Source organism: Cynocephalus volans, chromosome 14, assembly GCF_027409185.1.
Source record: "Cynocephalus volans isolate mCynVol1 chromosome 14, mCynVol1.pri, whole genome shotgun sequence".
NCBI lineage: Eukaryota > Metazoa > Chordata > Mammalia > Dermoptera > Cynocephalidae > Cynocephalus > Cynocephalus volans.
In genome coordinates this window covers 23510834-23527347 of record NC_084473.1, presented here as the reverse complement: position 1 = coordinate 23527347, position 16514 = coordinate 23510834, and the positions used below count along the sequence as shown (strand labels likewise).

The 16514-nt window shown below is 35.6% G+C and overlaps 1 protein-coding gene across 8 annotated transcripts in view; it reads left to right on the top strand.

Moving 5' to 3' along the window:
* The window catches only part of ITSN2 (intersectin 2), a 151455-nt gene that overhangs the window by 71236 nt on the left and 63705 nt on the right, over positions 1–16514 (top strand). For 7 of the 8 annotated variants that reach the window (XR_010021705.1, XM_063079010.1, XM_063079009.1 and 4 more), the window contains exons 16-18: positions 1435–1574; positions 2614–2694; positions 13300–13436. Coding sequence is in view for 7 of the 8 variants with exons in the window: in XM_063079010.1 (XP_062935080.1) it covers positions 1435–1574; positions 2614–2694; positions 13300–13436 (358 nt within the window). In the remaining variant the exon portion in view is untranslated. The remainder of the gene's footprint in view (positions 1–1434; positions 1575–2613; positions 2695–13299; positions 13437–16514) is intronic. The other variant, XM_063079011.1, reaches the window with a different exon arrangement.

The following is a 16514-nucleotide window of genomic DNA, read 5'->3' as shown; positions in this document are numbered from 1 at the left end:
AGAAGCAAATAGAAGGGTGTTTACCAGGGATCAGGGGTGAAGGAAATTGGGAGATGCTGGTTAAAGAGTGCAAACTTAGTTATAAGATGAATAAGTTCTGGAGACCTCATGTACAGCGTGGTGTCTATGGTTAATAATAATGCATTATGCACTTGAAATTTGCTAAGAGAGTAGCTTTTAGATGCTCTTACCACAAAAAGAAAAGGTAACTGTGAAGTGATGGATATGTTAATTTGATTGACTGGAGTAATCATTTCACTATATCAGAACGTCATGTTGTATACCCTAAATATAGATAATTTAAAAAATTTAAAAGTGTGCCTGTCCTTTTATAGAACAATTCTTTCACTTCCTGGCCTTAAAAAGTACTTTTCACATAGGTATTACAATGATGTACAAGAATATTTATTGCAACATTTTTACATAATGGTAGAAAATTAGAAACAACCTAAATGCCAATCAAAAAGGAAATGGTTACATAAATTATAGAATAGCCATAATGTTAGTTGACTGTGGGACAATTTTAAAGAATGAGCTAGAACCATATGTCCTGATTGATAAGGTATATTATTATTAAATTTTTAAAAAGTTGCAGAGCAGTATAGACAATATGATCCTATTAAAACCCCATGGAAATAAAATTTGAATATGCACATATCTAAATGTAAATGCCTAAAAGAGGAATAAGCTGGGGGTTGAGATGAAGGAGGGCTTTTTAATTTTTTTGCTATATGCTTCATTTTATTTAAATTTTGTACTTGATTTCTATGCTTTTAAAAATATAATAAAGTTAAAAAATATATATTTAAATAGATAGTAATGTTGCTATTTTAATTTATTGTGATGTAGTCTGCGTTATATATTTCTATCTGGTTTCTCCATCCTTGCATGAAAATGTGAAAAAAAATCATAAAATGAAGCTCTGTTCTTACTCTCTAAAATAATGTTACTAAATAATCTAGTAGTAAATTTATCGAGTCCTTCCTGTGAATATTCCCCTACTCTTGGGGGCCCTAAGAATAAATAGAAAGCTACTTTAACAATAGCTGCTATTAATTGAGTATTTCCTATGGGTTAGACCTTATACTATTCGCTTTATATCCATCACCTCATTTAATGAGGTAGGTGGTATGATGCTCACTGTGTAGAGGAAGAACCTGAGGATCAGATTGGTGAAGATCCTTACCCAAAGTGGAGTTTCACTTCAAGTCCTGGAACCAGTGCTTATAACCATGTTCTCTGAGGCTCTTCCCGGGACATGATCAGAGAAGGAAAAATGACTGCTGAGTTTTTTTTTCTTCTGTTGGTCCATATTATGTGTGTACATCCTTTGTAATTCTCTAGTTATACCAATTTGACCAGACAGTAAATGACATGCTAGTAATGACATAGGAACTTATACCAAATATAAACTATCTGATGTTTGTATTTCAGATTCAGGGATCAGTTTACTTCATAAAAAATCATTAGAAAAGGAAGAATTATGCCAAAGACTTAAAGAACAACTAGATGCTCTTGAAAAAGAAACTGCATCTAAGCTATCAGAAATGGACTCATTTAACAATCAACTAAAGGTATTTATATTATATTCATTTTTAGGTAGCTGCCGTCTAACTTATTTTGATTTAATAGAATGAATAACTAAAGCTATTATTGTTATATGTGTTGCATTTTCATAATTTATTTTATACTTTCAACTGTACCAGAATTGCAAGATTTTTTAAATGTTCTCTGTAAATATTACAAACATTGTGTCATGTAAATAAACATATCACTTACTACAGTTTACAGTTTTGATGACATGCTATTTTTATTGGCATCTATATGTTTCAAGAACAGTTGCCTTTGTCGGTATGACAGAACTGATCTCAGCCAACATGATCTTAAGCGACATCCTAAAATGGGAAATATGGAAAATTTAAAATAGTTCTGGTGGTAGAGACTCTTGTAACATACTAAATTCTTTTTTTTGTTTCTTTGTTATAATGTAATTTAATTAACCTTTGTGAAATAATGCAACAATTAGTGAAATCCAAAGCATACTGTGTAGCACTCTGCATGAAAAGTAAGTTCATGATTCATTGTTTGCTGCAGTGACAGAGCAGATGTCCAAAACATGTACTGTGTGCTTATCATTCTGTGTAGTACTAATTGTATACCGAAGCCATACCTATGAAAGAAGATAATAAAAGCTAAAAAACAGACTAATGGCACATAATCCAAATTTGGGAATAGTCTCAGTTATTCCTTTGCTAACTAACTGAGCTTCAAGTTTTCAGAGCATAACTGTTACACAGCTTTTCTATAAAAAAACTCTATTATATGACTTTTATCTTTCTGACTTATTTAGAATAACATTAACACCTACTATAGAGTAAATAGCATGATTTTTAAAAAGACCCCGTGGTGGCTTCAGTTAAGGAGGGGAAATTTGAGTTGAATAATGTTAATAATATACAGAAACCATATATTCTGTAGAAAAAATTTTAAAGAAAACCAAATGATCTATCTGTCACTGATGGTCTCACAACCCAGCCAAGTTATCTTCCCTACATTATTTTTTTTTAAATCTGTACATAGTTTAATTGGCTTTTTATCTGCCTTATCTTACAGTGTGGGAATATGGATGACTCTGTTCTTCAGTGCCTTTTGTCTCTGCTAAGCTGTCTCAACAACCTCTTCCTCTTACTTAAGGTTATTTTCTAATATCCAGCTCCTTTTCCTTAAGTTACTTTACTGTTTTCTTTTTCTTTTCTTTTTTTTTTTTTTAATATTCTTTGCCTTTATCTGAGTATCTTTGCTTAAAATAACATATACAATATTGACCTTTTTTTCTCTCTGCTTGCTTGAATATCCTTCTGCTGTCTAACTGCCTGTTTGAGCCTAATGCCAAAAATCAGTAAGGTTGCCCACAGTAACCTTTCTCATGGGGCGCCCAGGATACTTTGAAATATTACCCGGTTCCCTTACAATATTCCTGTGTGTTGGGTTAACTGATGGGATGATTACTAATTCAATTCAAAGTAAATCTAAGGGGATATGAGATCAAATCACTTACCTATATAACTGAAAAAATCATTGTTCAAAATAAAACTTACCCATACCGGCCAGCCACAAAAAAACAAACAGAAAAGTTATACTTTCTGAAATCCAGGGCAAGGTTATGTCATTTATGCACCAGTCTGCTTCTCAGTACTGCTGTAAGTAAAATTTTAAAGAACCAAAAATGCAGGAGCAGCTTCAGTTAGGTCTAGTTACCAGGCTTCATGTTTAAACATGCCTGCACTTAAGATGAAAATGTTTAAATTATATGTATAAATAGTTCACTTTGCCATATATAGCATACAAAGTATTTAAAATACCCAATAAACTCCTATTTTAATATAGTTTAAAGAAAGTTGCTTTATATTTACCACTTTCTGACCTTAGTAAATTTTGACTACACATTCTACTCAGTATTAAAATGGGTGACAGTAGGGCTGTTGCATATATATTCCACAGTTAGATAGGAACACAATAAGTAGAGCTCATTTGTTACCTAAGCAAAAGTAGGGCAAATTGGAAAGATGGTCAGGGTTCCCATATATTAGTCCTTATGGTTATAGCATGAATGGCCAGATTGCTACAGATTGCACAGAAACTTAAACCTAAATTTTCTCATCTGTTAAATGAGGTTTAGTGATGATTTGTGGACTGTACTCACTCACATAGGCTGATTCTTTCAGTTAGCTTTTGATTCTCTACAGGCCAGCAGATTATTCTTATCTCTTGTTTTACTTTCTTCCTTCTGCATCCTGCCTTCCAGTCTTTTATTGCTTGTTGATACTTTCATCAGAGGCAATTTAAAGAGGTATGAAATCTACTGTCAGAGTGGTCAGGAGACTGTTGTCATAGAAAGCAAGAAAAGAGGCCTTCCTTAGTCATTATTGTAAAATGATACAGAGGGATCAGTTAAGTTAGTACTGAAAAATATCCGTTGAATCTGTCAACAAGGAGACCTTTGCAGACCTTGCTGAAAGTGCCATTTCGTTTGAATGATGAGCAGAAGCTGGATTGCAGTGGATCAGGAATGGATGGGAGTTGAGAAAGTGTTAAGTGAGTATGAACAGCTCTTAGGAGGAGTGTGAGAAGAGAGCACGGAGTCAAAGAAAGACTTTTTGGTTTAAGAAAGACTTGAAGAAGACAGTAAAGAGAGAAGAAAGGAGGGAGAGAGAAAGATATTGAGATAGAATATATAAAGTGGTGGTAATTGTTAGAGTAATCTCCCTGGGAAATCAGGTTAAGATAGAATCCAGAGCATAGATTAAAGGATTAGATAAAAAGAATATTTCCAGTATAACATATGTGCAGCTAAATTTGTTGGTGGAAAGTAGGAAGTTGACAGCTTCAAGACTTAAATTCAGAAGTAAGTTGGTCTATCATAAGGAATCTTCCTGGGTAGTTGAGGTATTCATGTAATAATAACTCAACTGAGGCCAGAAGAAGAGGGGTTTGGATGCAGGAAGTTTTGTTGATTTTGAGATAGAAAGATGAGGGGATTCCATTCTGATGGCTTAATGAGGTAAGGTTATTAGCTGGCAGTGAGGAGGATGGATGGAAGATTAGGAAGTTTCGAGAGAGAATTAGTCATGAAATAAACATCTCTGTCGGAGCTGGGTGAGGTGCAGTGCAAGTTTAGTAGAAGAAAATAGTAGGTGTGCTGAGCAATATTGAATCCCTATTTGAAGGTGGAGGTCATGAATTTAAATTGAAAACAGCATGTGTAATTGTATGATTTTTCCCCTGCAGTGTTCAGCTGCTTAGGTGTAAGCACAGAGAAGCCTAATGAAACAGGTTCATGAGTTCATATAGATTTGGGGTTTTACTAGACATGGGCAGAGAGGGAGTAATAAGGATCGTGACACAGAATTATGATAAAGATGAACTCTGAAATATGAATAGTCATAAAGGGATGTGAGGAGAGGAAGGGGGTGCTAATGAAGGAAGAAGAGAATGATGGGGTCAACAGAATGGAGGTCCCAGTGAGGGAGAAAAACTGTTGAAATGGATGTACCAGGTACAAGAAAAGTTTGAAGGGTCAGAACTTAGTTTGAAGAATGGGATATTTGGTCAGTGGTAGTTCTGTTTCTGATGATGACAAGACTCAGGGCATAATAATGGAAATGATGGATTAAGTAGAGTGAGAAAGGTCATTGGTGAGGATACCAACCTAATGGTTGAGGTTTTGACTGGGTTGTATATGTGAACATCAAATGCTTAGTAGCGAATATCAGTGAATAAGGATCAGTGACCAGGTGTCAATAGATGACAATAAAAAGGAAGGGGAGAGTAGTATTGCTGGATGTTATTAGCCTCAGAAAAGCATGGAGTTTGTAAGAGTGAGGGGAAATAATGGTCTGGAAATGGCAATGAAGGGTGAAGAAAATATTACAGTTATCTCCTTCCCCTGATGTAAATAGAGTACATGGTAATAAATGAGAGAAAACTAGAGGAAAAGCAGTGTCCTGAGGGATCAGCCAAGAAGGGAAGGAGGTAAGGGAATTTCCATTCAGAGAAGATTTGTGGTAGATGAGAGTTTCCTGACCACAAAGAGGATGTGCCAGAAGAGTGCAGGGGTTTGAAGAGAGGAGAGTGGGGGGTTGGGCCAGGTCAAGGGATAAACAGCATTAAAGAGATAGGAATTCAAGTGATAAAGAATGTGAAGACAGTCTAAGTCTGTTAGTAGGTGAGATAGATTTGGTCCTTATAGTCTTGGAGAACAGGTGCTTAGTTCCAATGACGTGGTCCTTTAGGACAGTAGAACGTCTGGCGTGATGGCTACTTTAGGCTACTTGTAGTGACAACAGAAGTATAATATTTAAAATCATTTATCTTAGGAAGTTATGTTTTATTGGACTCTGTGATATGTATGTACAAAATCAATGATAATTTTTGCTCTTTGGTCAAGTCACACCAAGACAAATAGCAACGCCAGTGGGTTCAAAGGTGAGACATTTGACAGGCCATTATTCCATTAATAAAATTCACACATTCTGTTTTTAGCAGTAAGGTACAAAAAAAAAAGTACTGGCCTAGGAATCTGAAAAAGTGATTTCTAGTACTATCCTTGCCACTTGCTAATTGTGTAACTATTTGTCATTTACCCTCCAAATTTTGCTTTCTTCATTTACAAAACGAAGCTAACAATATCTGTTGTCATCTTTGCAGAATCTTATGATTAAGTGAGATAGCATGTATATGGAAGTGCCTTGTGAACTCTTATGTGCTATACAAATATTTTTGTTATTTTTATTAGGGAAGTGGTTGTCCAGAATCCTCAAAATACCTTTAATGTGTTGGAAAGCAACACTATTGACTTTGGATAGTAACTGAGGGTGTGCTTTTCCTTAGAGGGAAAATAGAATCTGTCAGCACCAGAATTGTGGCTTTGTCCAGGGGGTTAGGTCTTATCCTGTGCTCCCAAGGATATGGGGCAACCTACATTAGTGCTTACCCCTCCAGGTAGCAAGGTGAGATTTTGATTTATTCAAGTAACAAAAACGCTAACAAATTTGGGGATGGGAAACACTAGTCCTTTGGATTGTAAGTAAAAACTTGAATGAGTATGTACTAGTTGTTAGAGAATTCATTTTCCAGACCTGTAATATAAGAATTAAGGAAGTGTTTCCTTATTTCCTTCAGAGAATTTCAGGCATAACAAATTTAGTTTATTATAGTTTTATGTGACATGCGAGTTTTCAGAATGAAGACCCAAAGATACAGGGAAAACTGTTCATTTTTGTGCTTAGGTTCTATGAAGTAGGGACAGCCGCATGGAAATGTGATTGGACACAAAAAGTGTGATCTGATGTTAATAGACCAATGGAGGAAACCCAGCAAGGCCTATCTATCTGTTCAGCTTCTTCTTGGCCTCTCTGTGTAGTCTGCCTTCTCCAGGGTATGGGGCAGGACTCTTTCTGGAACGGGGGTCTTATGACCTACAATGAAACAGGTAGGTCAGAGAATTTCTTTATAGACAGCTCCAAGGCAGAAAGGCAGGAGGGAGAGTAGTGTGTAGTTTTTGTCTTTATAGATGGTTTGGGGGAAAAGGGGTTCTGGTTTCTATGACCTACCTTGGGGAAGAGGAATTCTAGTTTCTATGGCTTGCCTCAGGAGGAATGACGCTGAGAGACAGGAGGGCAGGAGAAGTTCAGAGGAAAACTGTTTTTGAGGCTACTTCTGAGGCCTTTGGGGTGTCGCTTTTTCTGAGCTCCAACAGTAGCCACCACATTCTTCTCAGCTTCTTGGCCTCATAGTCATGATTTACCAATGGGCAAATGCCTAGAAGGAGAAGTGGCACTGTCGCTCTCACCTCTCTTGAACTTCCCCTTCTCTCCAGGCTCTTAGCTTCTCTAGTTCTCACTGCCTTGATATTGCTCGAGTGCAGGTAAATAAGTAGCTTTTATATTTTGTTCAACTTTTGTAGTTCTTGGCAGGAGGTTTGTTCTGCAGAAATTAGTCTGCCATCACTGAGAGCAGAGATCCCAGTTAGTAGACTTTTTCCGTCCCGTGTCTGCCCAGGAAGGAAGCCCTATTTCAGAGGTTTGAGGCTTCATATAAATCTGCCTTAGAAAATTACTGAAAATGGGAGTTACAGTTTGAATTCTGGCTCAGCAAGAGATTCTGTAAGGTTCTTTTCTAATTATATTTGCTTACCTCCCTCCCTCCCTTCCTTCTCTCTCTTTTTTTTTTTTTTTTTTTTTTTTGTTGTTGTTGTTGTTACTTAACATGGGGAAATAATCCCATGGAGAATCCTTTATCCTAAACCTTTCCATTGAGACTTCATCATTCTGGTCTTCCCTTCTAGTCCTCAGTTACTCTGGAAATTCCTTATAAAATTGAGTTTTACAGATGGCTTGTCGAATTCAGGGAGCAACTGTGGAAGAACGAGATCCCTTGTGTTTTGTTTTGTTTTGTTAACAGGCTCAAATACTATTTGTTTTATATTCTTTTCAATCATTTAATCTTAACATTTTTCCCTAGCTAATAAATAAAGTTATTTAATCTAATTTAAGTGAAAATAAATATAGAGTCCATGGTATAGGATTAAATGGCATAGTAGAGATAGTTCAAAACTGCAAACCTCAGGCAGTTCACTTAATCTTCAGAGCCTCCAATACGTTCATGATGATATCTATCTTACAGGATTGTTATAAAGATCAAATATAGGCATTGTGCATAAAAACACTTTAAAGTGCTACACAGATGTTCAATTTGAGGAGCTAATTTGCATTCTGCCATTTTTTTTCTTATGACTAATAAGAATTTTTTGTCCTAGTTATGTTGCACTATAACTAAGTTGTATTTTGTCAGCTGAGTCTCTTTTAAGTCTTGGCCTTTGAAAAAAATCATCAGATATTTCTTTAAACAAATTGAGAATATAGGATTACTTCTCCTTGCCAAAGAAGGAGTGTTTAGTATTGATGGTTAAAGCTCAGCAAGTTACATCTTCCATTTCTATCAGGATGGGAGACTAGGTGCCCTGAGCAACCCTCCCACTGAAAACAATAAAATAGATGCTGGATTTAAGGTTTTTTTCATAAATGCATTGTTGAGCTATGTTTAGGTATACTCAGGCCAAAAACTAACCATAACCAAGTGATGAAATTTAGTTTTATCAAAATGGTACAAACCAACATTATGTCTCTTTCCTGATATGATGCAGCACATATATGTGAGAAAGACACACCACCACTTCTTTTTTGCCAAAAATATTTAATCTAAGTGCGAGGAAATAATTAGAGGAATCCAAACTGTGGTTTGGTCTATGAAACAACTGACTAACATACACTCTAAAAATATGAATCTCGTGAAAGGTAGAAGAAGTCTACTAAATTAAAGAAGACCCAGAGCATCACAGAAGGAGACTAAAGAGCCATGCCAAATAAATGCAGTATGTGATCTTTGATTGGATCATGGATCAAAAAGTAAAAGCTGTTATTAAGGACGATATTTATACTATTAGGGAAATTTTTGACTGTGAGCTCTGTATTAAGAAATATTATGTCAGTGTTCAATTTCTTTAGAACTGGCATTGGCATTTTAGTTATATAGAAGAATGTAGTATCCAGGGGTGAAAGCATCAGTGTGTGCACCTTAGTTAAATTTTCTGTAGGTTTGAAATTTTTCATCATAAAAAGCTGGAAAGAAAATTTAGAGTTAGGAAGTATTAAATGTTTATGAAAAATGAAACATAGTATATTTTTGAGTTATAAAGATAATAAATAGATTAACCAAAGGTAAATATCAATATTGGGAAATGGAGAAGAGAGAGGGAATAGTGTTAATGAGCTGATTCCTCATCTTTTATAATCAGGAGTCAATAGCAATTTTATAATTCATAAATCAAGATATACTAATAATAGCTAAGATTTATTAAGGGATTTCTCTGTGACTGTCACTGTTCTAACATTAACTTATTTAATCCTCACCTTAAACCTATGCCATAGGTAATATTATTCACATTTCACTTGGAAGAAAATTAAGACAGAGAAGTTAAGTAACTTACCCAAGGTCACACAAGCTAGTAAGTGGAAGAGGAGAAATTTAACCTACGTAGTCAAGGTGTTACCTTAAATGGTTATATTGGGAAGAAAAAGGATAAAAATGTATAAGCTAAGTGTTCGACTTAAGAAGCTAGAAAATGAATAGCATAATCAAAGAAAGTAGAAGGAAATTAGTGAGACAGAATAAAGACATTTAATACAGAGAATCAAGAAAGACAAAAAGTGATTCTTTTAAAGATTAATAAAATTTTAAAAACTTTGGCAAGATTGACATAAAAAACAGAAAGCAGAAATAAAATTGGAAGTGGAAAGAAGATACAACTAAATATGCTGCAGATATTAGAAGAGGATATTATGACAAATTTTTGCACACAAATGTAAAATTTAGATGAAATGAACAAATTATAATTTTTCAAAACTGACTCAAGAAAAAATAGAATATCTATAGTTCTATCATCATTAAAAATTTTAAATCTATAATTCAAAACTTCCCTAAAATAGAATCCAGACCCAGAGTTTTTACTGAAGGAACAAATAATTCCACTCTTATGCAGCTATTTCAAAATATAGAAAAAGAGGAAATACTCCCAAATTATCATATGAAGCTATCATAGACAATCAAAACCTGATAAGAACACTATGAGAAGGGATAACTATAGGCCAATTAACATACAGGCAACAACACATAAACAGTATTAAAAAGCCAAATGCAAACATTTATAAAAGGGATAATTCATCACGACTAGGTTGGATTTATCTCATCCGTGCAAAGATGATTTAACATACAAAAATGTTTAATGTGATTTACTATATAAACAGATTAAAAGAGAAAACTGGTATGCTCATCTCATTAGATACAGAAAAGTATTTGATAAAATTTAACGTTCGTTCATGATTTTAAAAATTAAAACTTATTAGCAAACTAAAAGTAGAAGTTTCTTAACCTGAAAGAGATTATCTGTTATTCTACTACAATTGAGAACAACTCTGTTCATTTACTTTTCTCAGTTAACTGATATATTTAACCATGATCTCCTAGAAGCAGTGACTTAACCAAGAGGAATAAGCCTAAGAATAGGGATTTCTAGGATCAGTGTGGTCAAGTAGAGGAAATGTTTTCACAGTCGTTATCGTGCTCTTCAAATCTTATTAATCTGTGTAGACTGTTGTTTGTGCATTTTTATTCATCCAATAAATACTTACTAAATATTTCCACTGTATCAGGCTCTGTTGGCTGAGGACACCTTAATGAAAGATAGTCCTGTTGCCCAAAACATACTTTAGTGGAGGAGGCAATCATACAGTCAGAAGACACTGACCGTGATAGAGGAATGCACAGAATGCCTGGGAACCACAAGGAAGCTCATTAACTCTGACACTGGAGGAATGGGGCTAGTAAAGGAATACTTGGAGCACTATCTTAAAGAATAAGTTGGAGGGCTAACCTTGTAGCCATGTTAAGATCAGACATTAATTTGGCTCCTCTTATCTCTCCTACTCTCCTGTTAAACTTAGGACTCTCCTTACTTATGGCTTTAGCCTATAGTAATAGGTAACATTTGTTGAGAACTATGTGCCCTGCACTACTTTAAGCACTTGACATGTCTTAACTCATTTTATCCTCACAACACCTGTGAGGCATGTACTATAATTAACCTCATTTACAGATGAGAAAACTATAAAATAACTTTCCTGAGGTTATACGGCTAGTCACTGACAGTCTGATTCACACCTTGGCCGTCTTATTTTAGACTTGTGCTCCTTGTCACTAAACCACACTGCTTCTCCATAGATTGTAACCACCATATCCTTCTGGTTTTCAATAGAATTCAAAGAAAGGTGCAACAAATAAAAGTATAGAAGCCGACTGCTGTAGAAATTTTGCCATGAATGAAGTATTTGTATTATTACTGGCTTAAGTTGCAAGTATTTTGCTCAGACATCTTGAACATAGACTCCGTACACCACACTATACTCAGATCAGATTTGCCATTTCAGTCAAGTTAAAAGACTCACCTATAAAATAGTTTATTTCTGAAAAGAAATAGTTTGGTTTTGGTTTGGAGTTTTGTTATTGTGTGTGGTAGATACCAAAAACATTTTTTTACCAAAACATTCTACTCAAATATTGTCTTGCTCCCAACGACCTTTGCCATGAAATTTCTTTTGATTACTTTAAGGCTTTTTTTTTTTGTCTCCTTTCCTCCAGCCTTCTTTTTCTACTCTTGATCAGGATTCTGTAGGTTCCAAGTGAAAGAAATCCAGTTCAAAATAGTTAAATTAAGGAGGTGGCAAATTAGCTTAGTTGGTTAGAGCGCCGTGTTACAATGCCAGGATTGAGGGTTCATATCCCCTGTACCAGCCAGCCACCAAAACAAAATGAAAAAGTTAAGCTAAAGAGTAATTACTGGAAGAATCTAGGATGACTAACTGAATTGGTAGAAAAGCTGCTGGACAGGGGCAAGTCCCAGGACACTGAGCAATGAAATTGAAGATTCGGTTCCCCTAGTACCCCCCTCTCTCCACTTCTGTCTCTCTAATCTTTGTTTCTCTTTTTTCTGTGTTAAGTTCATTCTTACTACTCATGGGGTCACTTGGTAGTAAGGCAGCTCTGGATTTACCTTATCCCATTTTAATGAGCTCAGAGAAAGGTTCCTTTCTCCCCTCTTCAGTATATCTGAATGCCAGGAAAAGATACTGGCCCAGCTTGGATCATATTCATGTCCTTTGGACCAATCATTCTGCGCAGGGAGGTGAGGTGTGATTATTTAGACCAAGAATAAATGATCGCACCTGGGTGAGAGTGGAAGGAGCCCTGTGTTTGACAGATCCATCAAAAACACATAGGATGGTGGGGGGAAGGGTGGGGAGATCAGTTTCCCAAAGGAAGGAAGGGTACTGTTAGAAGAAGGGGGAAAGAAAATGCTGAACAGATAATCACAAGTTTCTGCTAAGGTGCTTATCTATATCTCACATTTTGGCACTTTTCTGTACTTTGAGATGGTGAACTCTTTGAAGGCAAAGATTTTAGACCTGGGAGTTAGACAACCTTGGATTGGATCCCCTTCGAATCCTTTAAAGCGCTTTGCACACAAGTAGATGCTCAATAAGCAATTGTTTATTTCAATTCTTGTTTGGGATACTTTTCACTATTTTGGCTCATTCTAGTCATCTAGGCACACATTATCTTTTCCATTTTTAGTTTTGAACTAAAGTATTTAATAACTGCTTCCGTGTTTAGTTTAAGATCTTAGTGGATAGAAGTTACTGATAACTTGGTTACATATGTCAAAAACATGACTGAGCAAAATTCCTCTTCAGATGTTATAATAAGTGAATTGTTCCCCCATATTTTTAATGGATTTTTTGTTGTTGAAAATGGCATACCAAATCAATGAATTGGCTTGTTAAAGATTCTGTGTTTCTTAGAAATGAATTGATGCAAAAGTAAATGATTTTAACATGTATTGAGGGTACTTCAAAAAGTTCATGGAAGGGTTCGTATTATCTTTTAATTCTATTTTCCATGAACTTTTTGAAGTAACCTTATATTTGTCTCAGTGACTACATGGCTTAAAATACTTACTGTATTTAAAATTTTTTAAAATCTAGATATTTTTTAAAACTTTAAATCTTTTCAATTTAGTTTAACTTGCTTTAGGATTTTTGTCTTTTAATGCAAATGCCACGTTATTATATAAGACAAAAATATTGAAATCATTCAGGTATTGACTTATTTTCATTTTCTTCTTAGGAACTGAGAGAAAGCTACAATACACAGCAGTTAGCCCTTGAACAACTTCATAAGATCAAACGTGATAAGTTAAAGGAAATTGAAAGAAAAAGATTAGAACTACTGCAGAAAAAGAAACTAGAAGATGAGGCTGCAAGGTAATACGGCTGATGACTTTATTATACTATATTGCTGTTAGAATTCTAATTTTGTTCTAATCTTTATGAAAATTTAAGGAGAATAAAAGAATTATCCCACTAATCAGATTCTAAATTTTGTAAGTTCAAGCCTCTTTTTTTTAATTGGTTATGAATATTCATGAGATACAGAGCTGATTGCCTCAAGCTTCCTTTTAAGAACTGAGTTAGCAGTAACCAATTTATGTTTCATTGGTGAAAAATACGCGCTTTGGAGTCACACCTGGATTAGAATTCTTGATCTATAATCTACTACCTAGGTGACCTTGGTAAAGTCACTTTTCCTTTCTTTTTCCTTTTTTTTCTTTCCATCTGAAAAAGAAGACATTAATGCATACCTCCTAGGTAACTGCGAATGTTAAATAAAATAATGTAGCTTAACTTGCCAAATATAATGTCTTGCACATAGTAAGCACTCATTAGTTCCATCTCTCGTAGTAAATCTATTACTGTTTCCTGAAAGATCATAAAATCCAAATACTTAATTCTATAGAATAAGACTAAGTGTAGAATGCCATATTGATACAATTCTCTTTAAACAACTGAGATATATCAAGTGCCTCCATGCATAGCAAGAAGTAAGACAATTGTGGTATCTGCAGCCTAGAGCCATTCATTTAGAGACTTTGCATGATTTTTTCTGTCAGTAAGGTCCTTTTTCTAGTACATGCCTCAGTTTCTCCCAAGTTCTCTAGTGTCATAAATTGCTATAATTAGTTAACAAATATCAATGAGCCAATTTTCCTTTGCTTTGGTGAAGAGTATATGAGTAATGTCTGTGAAAGAGCTGATAGTTACTGGGGAGGCAAGAAAGACACATTCCCATTTGGCAGCCTCTATTCCTAATGGCTTTAAAATAGTCACTTCTAGGACAGTTTTATTGAGTGGTTGCTGTCGGCCATGATGCAGGTATACTCTGGATTATTCCTTGCTCCCCGATTCCTTGTAATTCCAGTAGGATATTCAGACAGTTAAGCGAATAGCTGTAATACTGTTAACTCCGAGACTCCTACTTCTGTGGCCTTTTAACAAGAGATAATAGGATAGTATAGAAATAGAGTGAAATTCAAACTAATCAGGCTTTTATTTGCCGCTTAAACTTGGCTTTTTTTTTTTCCAATTTTTTAAAAAAAAATCTTGTGCTACTTAACATTGCACAAGGGAACTGTGTCAGAATTTTCTGTTGACATACACAATTTTCTTGATACCTCTTCATCTTGCTCACAATTCCTTTCAGGCTAACAGACCATATTAGCGATACATATTTTCATTTCATTCTTCATCCTTGCACATTATCTTAATGTAGAGGAAAGAAATCAGTGAGAACAGAAATACAAGTACATATAGGAAGTTATCAGTCCAGACCCGGATCTTAGTACTACATATTGGTTTCCTTGGCCATTTGCCCAGGTATGTTCCCTTCTTGTCCCAAGTATTAGTAATAATCAGGTTTTTACATTGTAGAAGTGGCCTCTGCCCTTTGTCCAGGTTCTGAGGTATCTTCTGGCACTGGACCAGTTTCTCATCCATTAACTCTTGCAATAAGTTTACTAGAATTTAATGAACTCTCTGGTCATTTTCCCACTAAATATGTGGTAAGTACTCTGATTGTGGTGTTTATAATGCTGTGAGAATTCACATGGAGGTTAATTGGGTCATCCTAGGCTAGGGAGAGATTCCGAGAAAGTTACAGAGGAACTGGGGGAGGGAATGGTGGAAATTAAGTAAGGACAGCAAGAGAAACATTGTCCTTAAAAGAAAACCAGATTTCAGTTATAGGACGCTGCTGGAGGAAGCATTCTGTGATGTGTTAGAGGATGTAGGAAGGCTTGGAAAGGGTTGAAAGGAAGCTAGTAATGGGATAATGAACCAGAGTATGAAGTACAAGATAGTTTGGAGTGAGGAGAAAGGACTGATTACTAAGGGTCTACGGTGTTTAAAATTGTTAAGGCTTTCCAAATTCCTCCAGGAATTAGGAAGTAGAGACATGGAATTAAGCCAAGGTTCCCCCTTTTGTGGGGTATAAATGTTCCCAAATCCCAGAGATGTATCTGGCCACAATCTCCACTGCCCTGATAGTGCTGAGGCTTGGAGAAGGTGCTAAATTTAGTGGTGGTAGCTCTGCCTCCAAATAAGGTCATAAAAATACATGCTTGGATGGTACTGGCATAAAAACAGACACACTGATCCATGGAATAGAATAGAGAATCCAGAAATCAATCCACATACCTACAGCCATCTGATCTTTGACAAAGGCACCAAGCCTATACACTGGGGAAGAGACAGCCTCTTCAGCAAATGGTGCTGGGAGAACTGGATATCAATATGCAGGAGAATGAAACTAGACCCACACCTCTCACCATATACTAAAATCAACTCAAAATGGATTAAAGAATTCAGTATACACCCTGGACCAATAAAACTTCTTGAAGTAAACATAGGAGAAACACTTCAGGAAGTAGAACTGGACACAGACTTCATGAATATGACCCCAAAAGAACGGGCAACCAAAGGAAAAATAAATAAATGGGATTATATCAAACTAAAAAGCTTCTGCACAGCAAAAGAAACAATTAACAGAGTCAAAAGACAACCAACAGAGTGGGAGAAAATATTTGCAAAATATACATCTGACAAAGGATTAATATCCATAACATACAAGGAACTGAAACAACTTTACAAGAAAAAGACAAGCAACCCAATTAAAAAATGGGCAAAAGAGCTAAATAGGCATTTCTCAAAGGAAGATATACAAATGGCCAACAGACATATGAAAAAATGCTCAACATCACTCAGCATTCGGGAAATGCAAATCAAAACCACACTGAGATACCATCTCACCCCAGTTAGGATGGCTAATATCCAAAAGACTGTGAATGATAAATGCTGGCGAGGTTGCGGAGAAAAAGGAACTCTCATACATTGTTGGTGGGACTGCAAAATGGTGCAGCCTCTATGGAAAATGATATGGAAGTTCCTCAAACAATTGCAGATAGATCTACCATATGACCCAGCTATCCCACTGCTGGGAATATACCC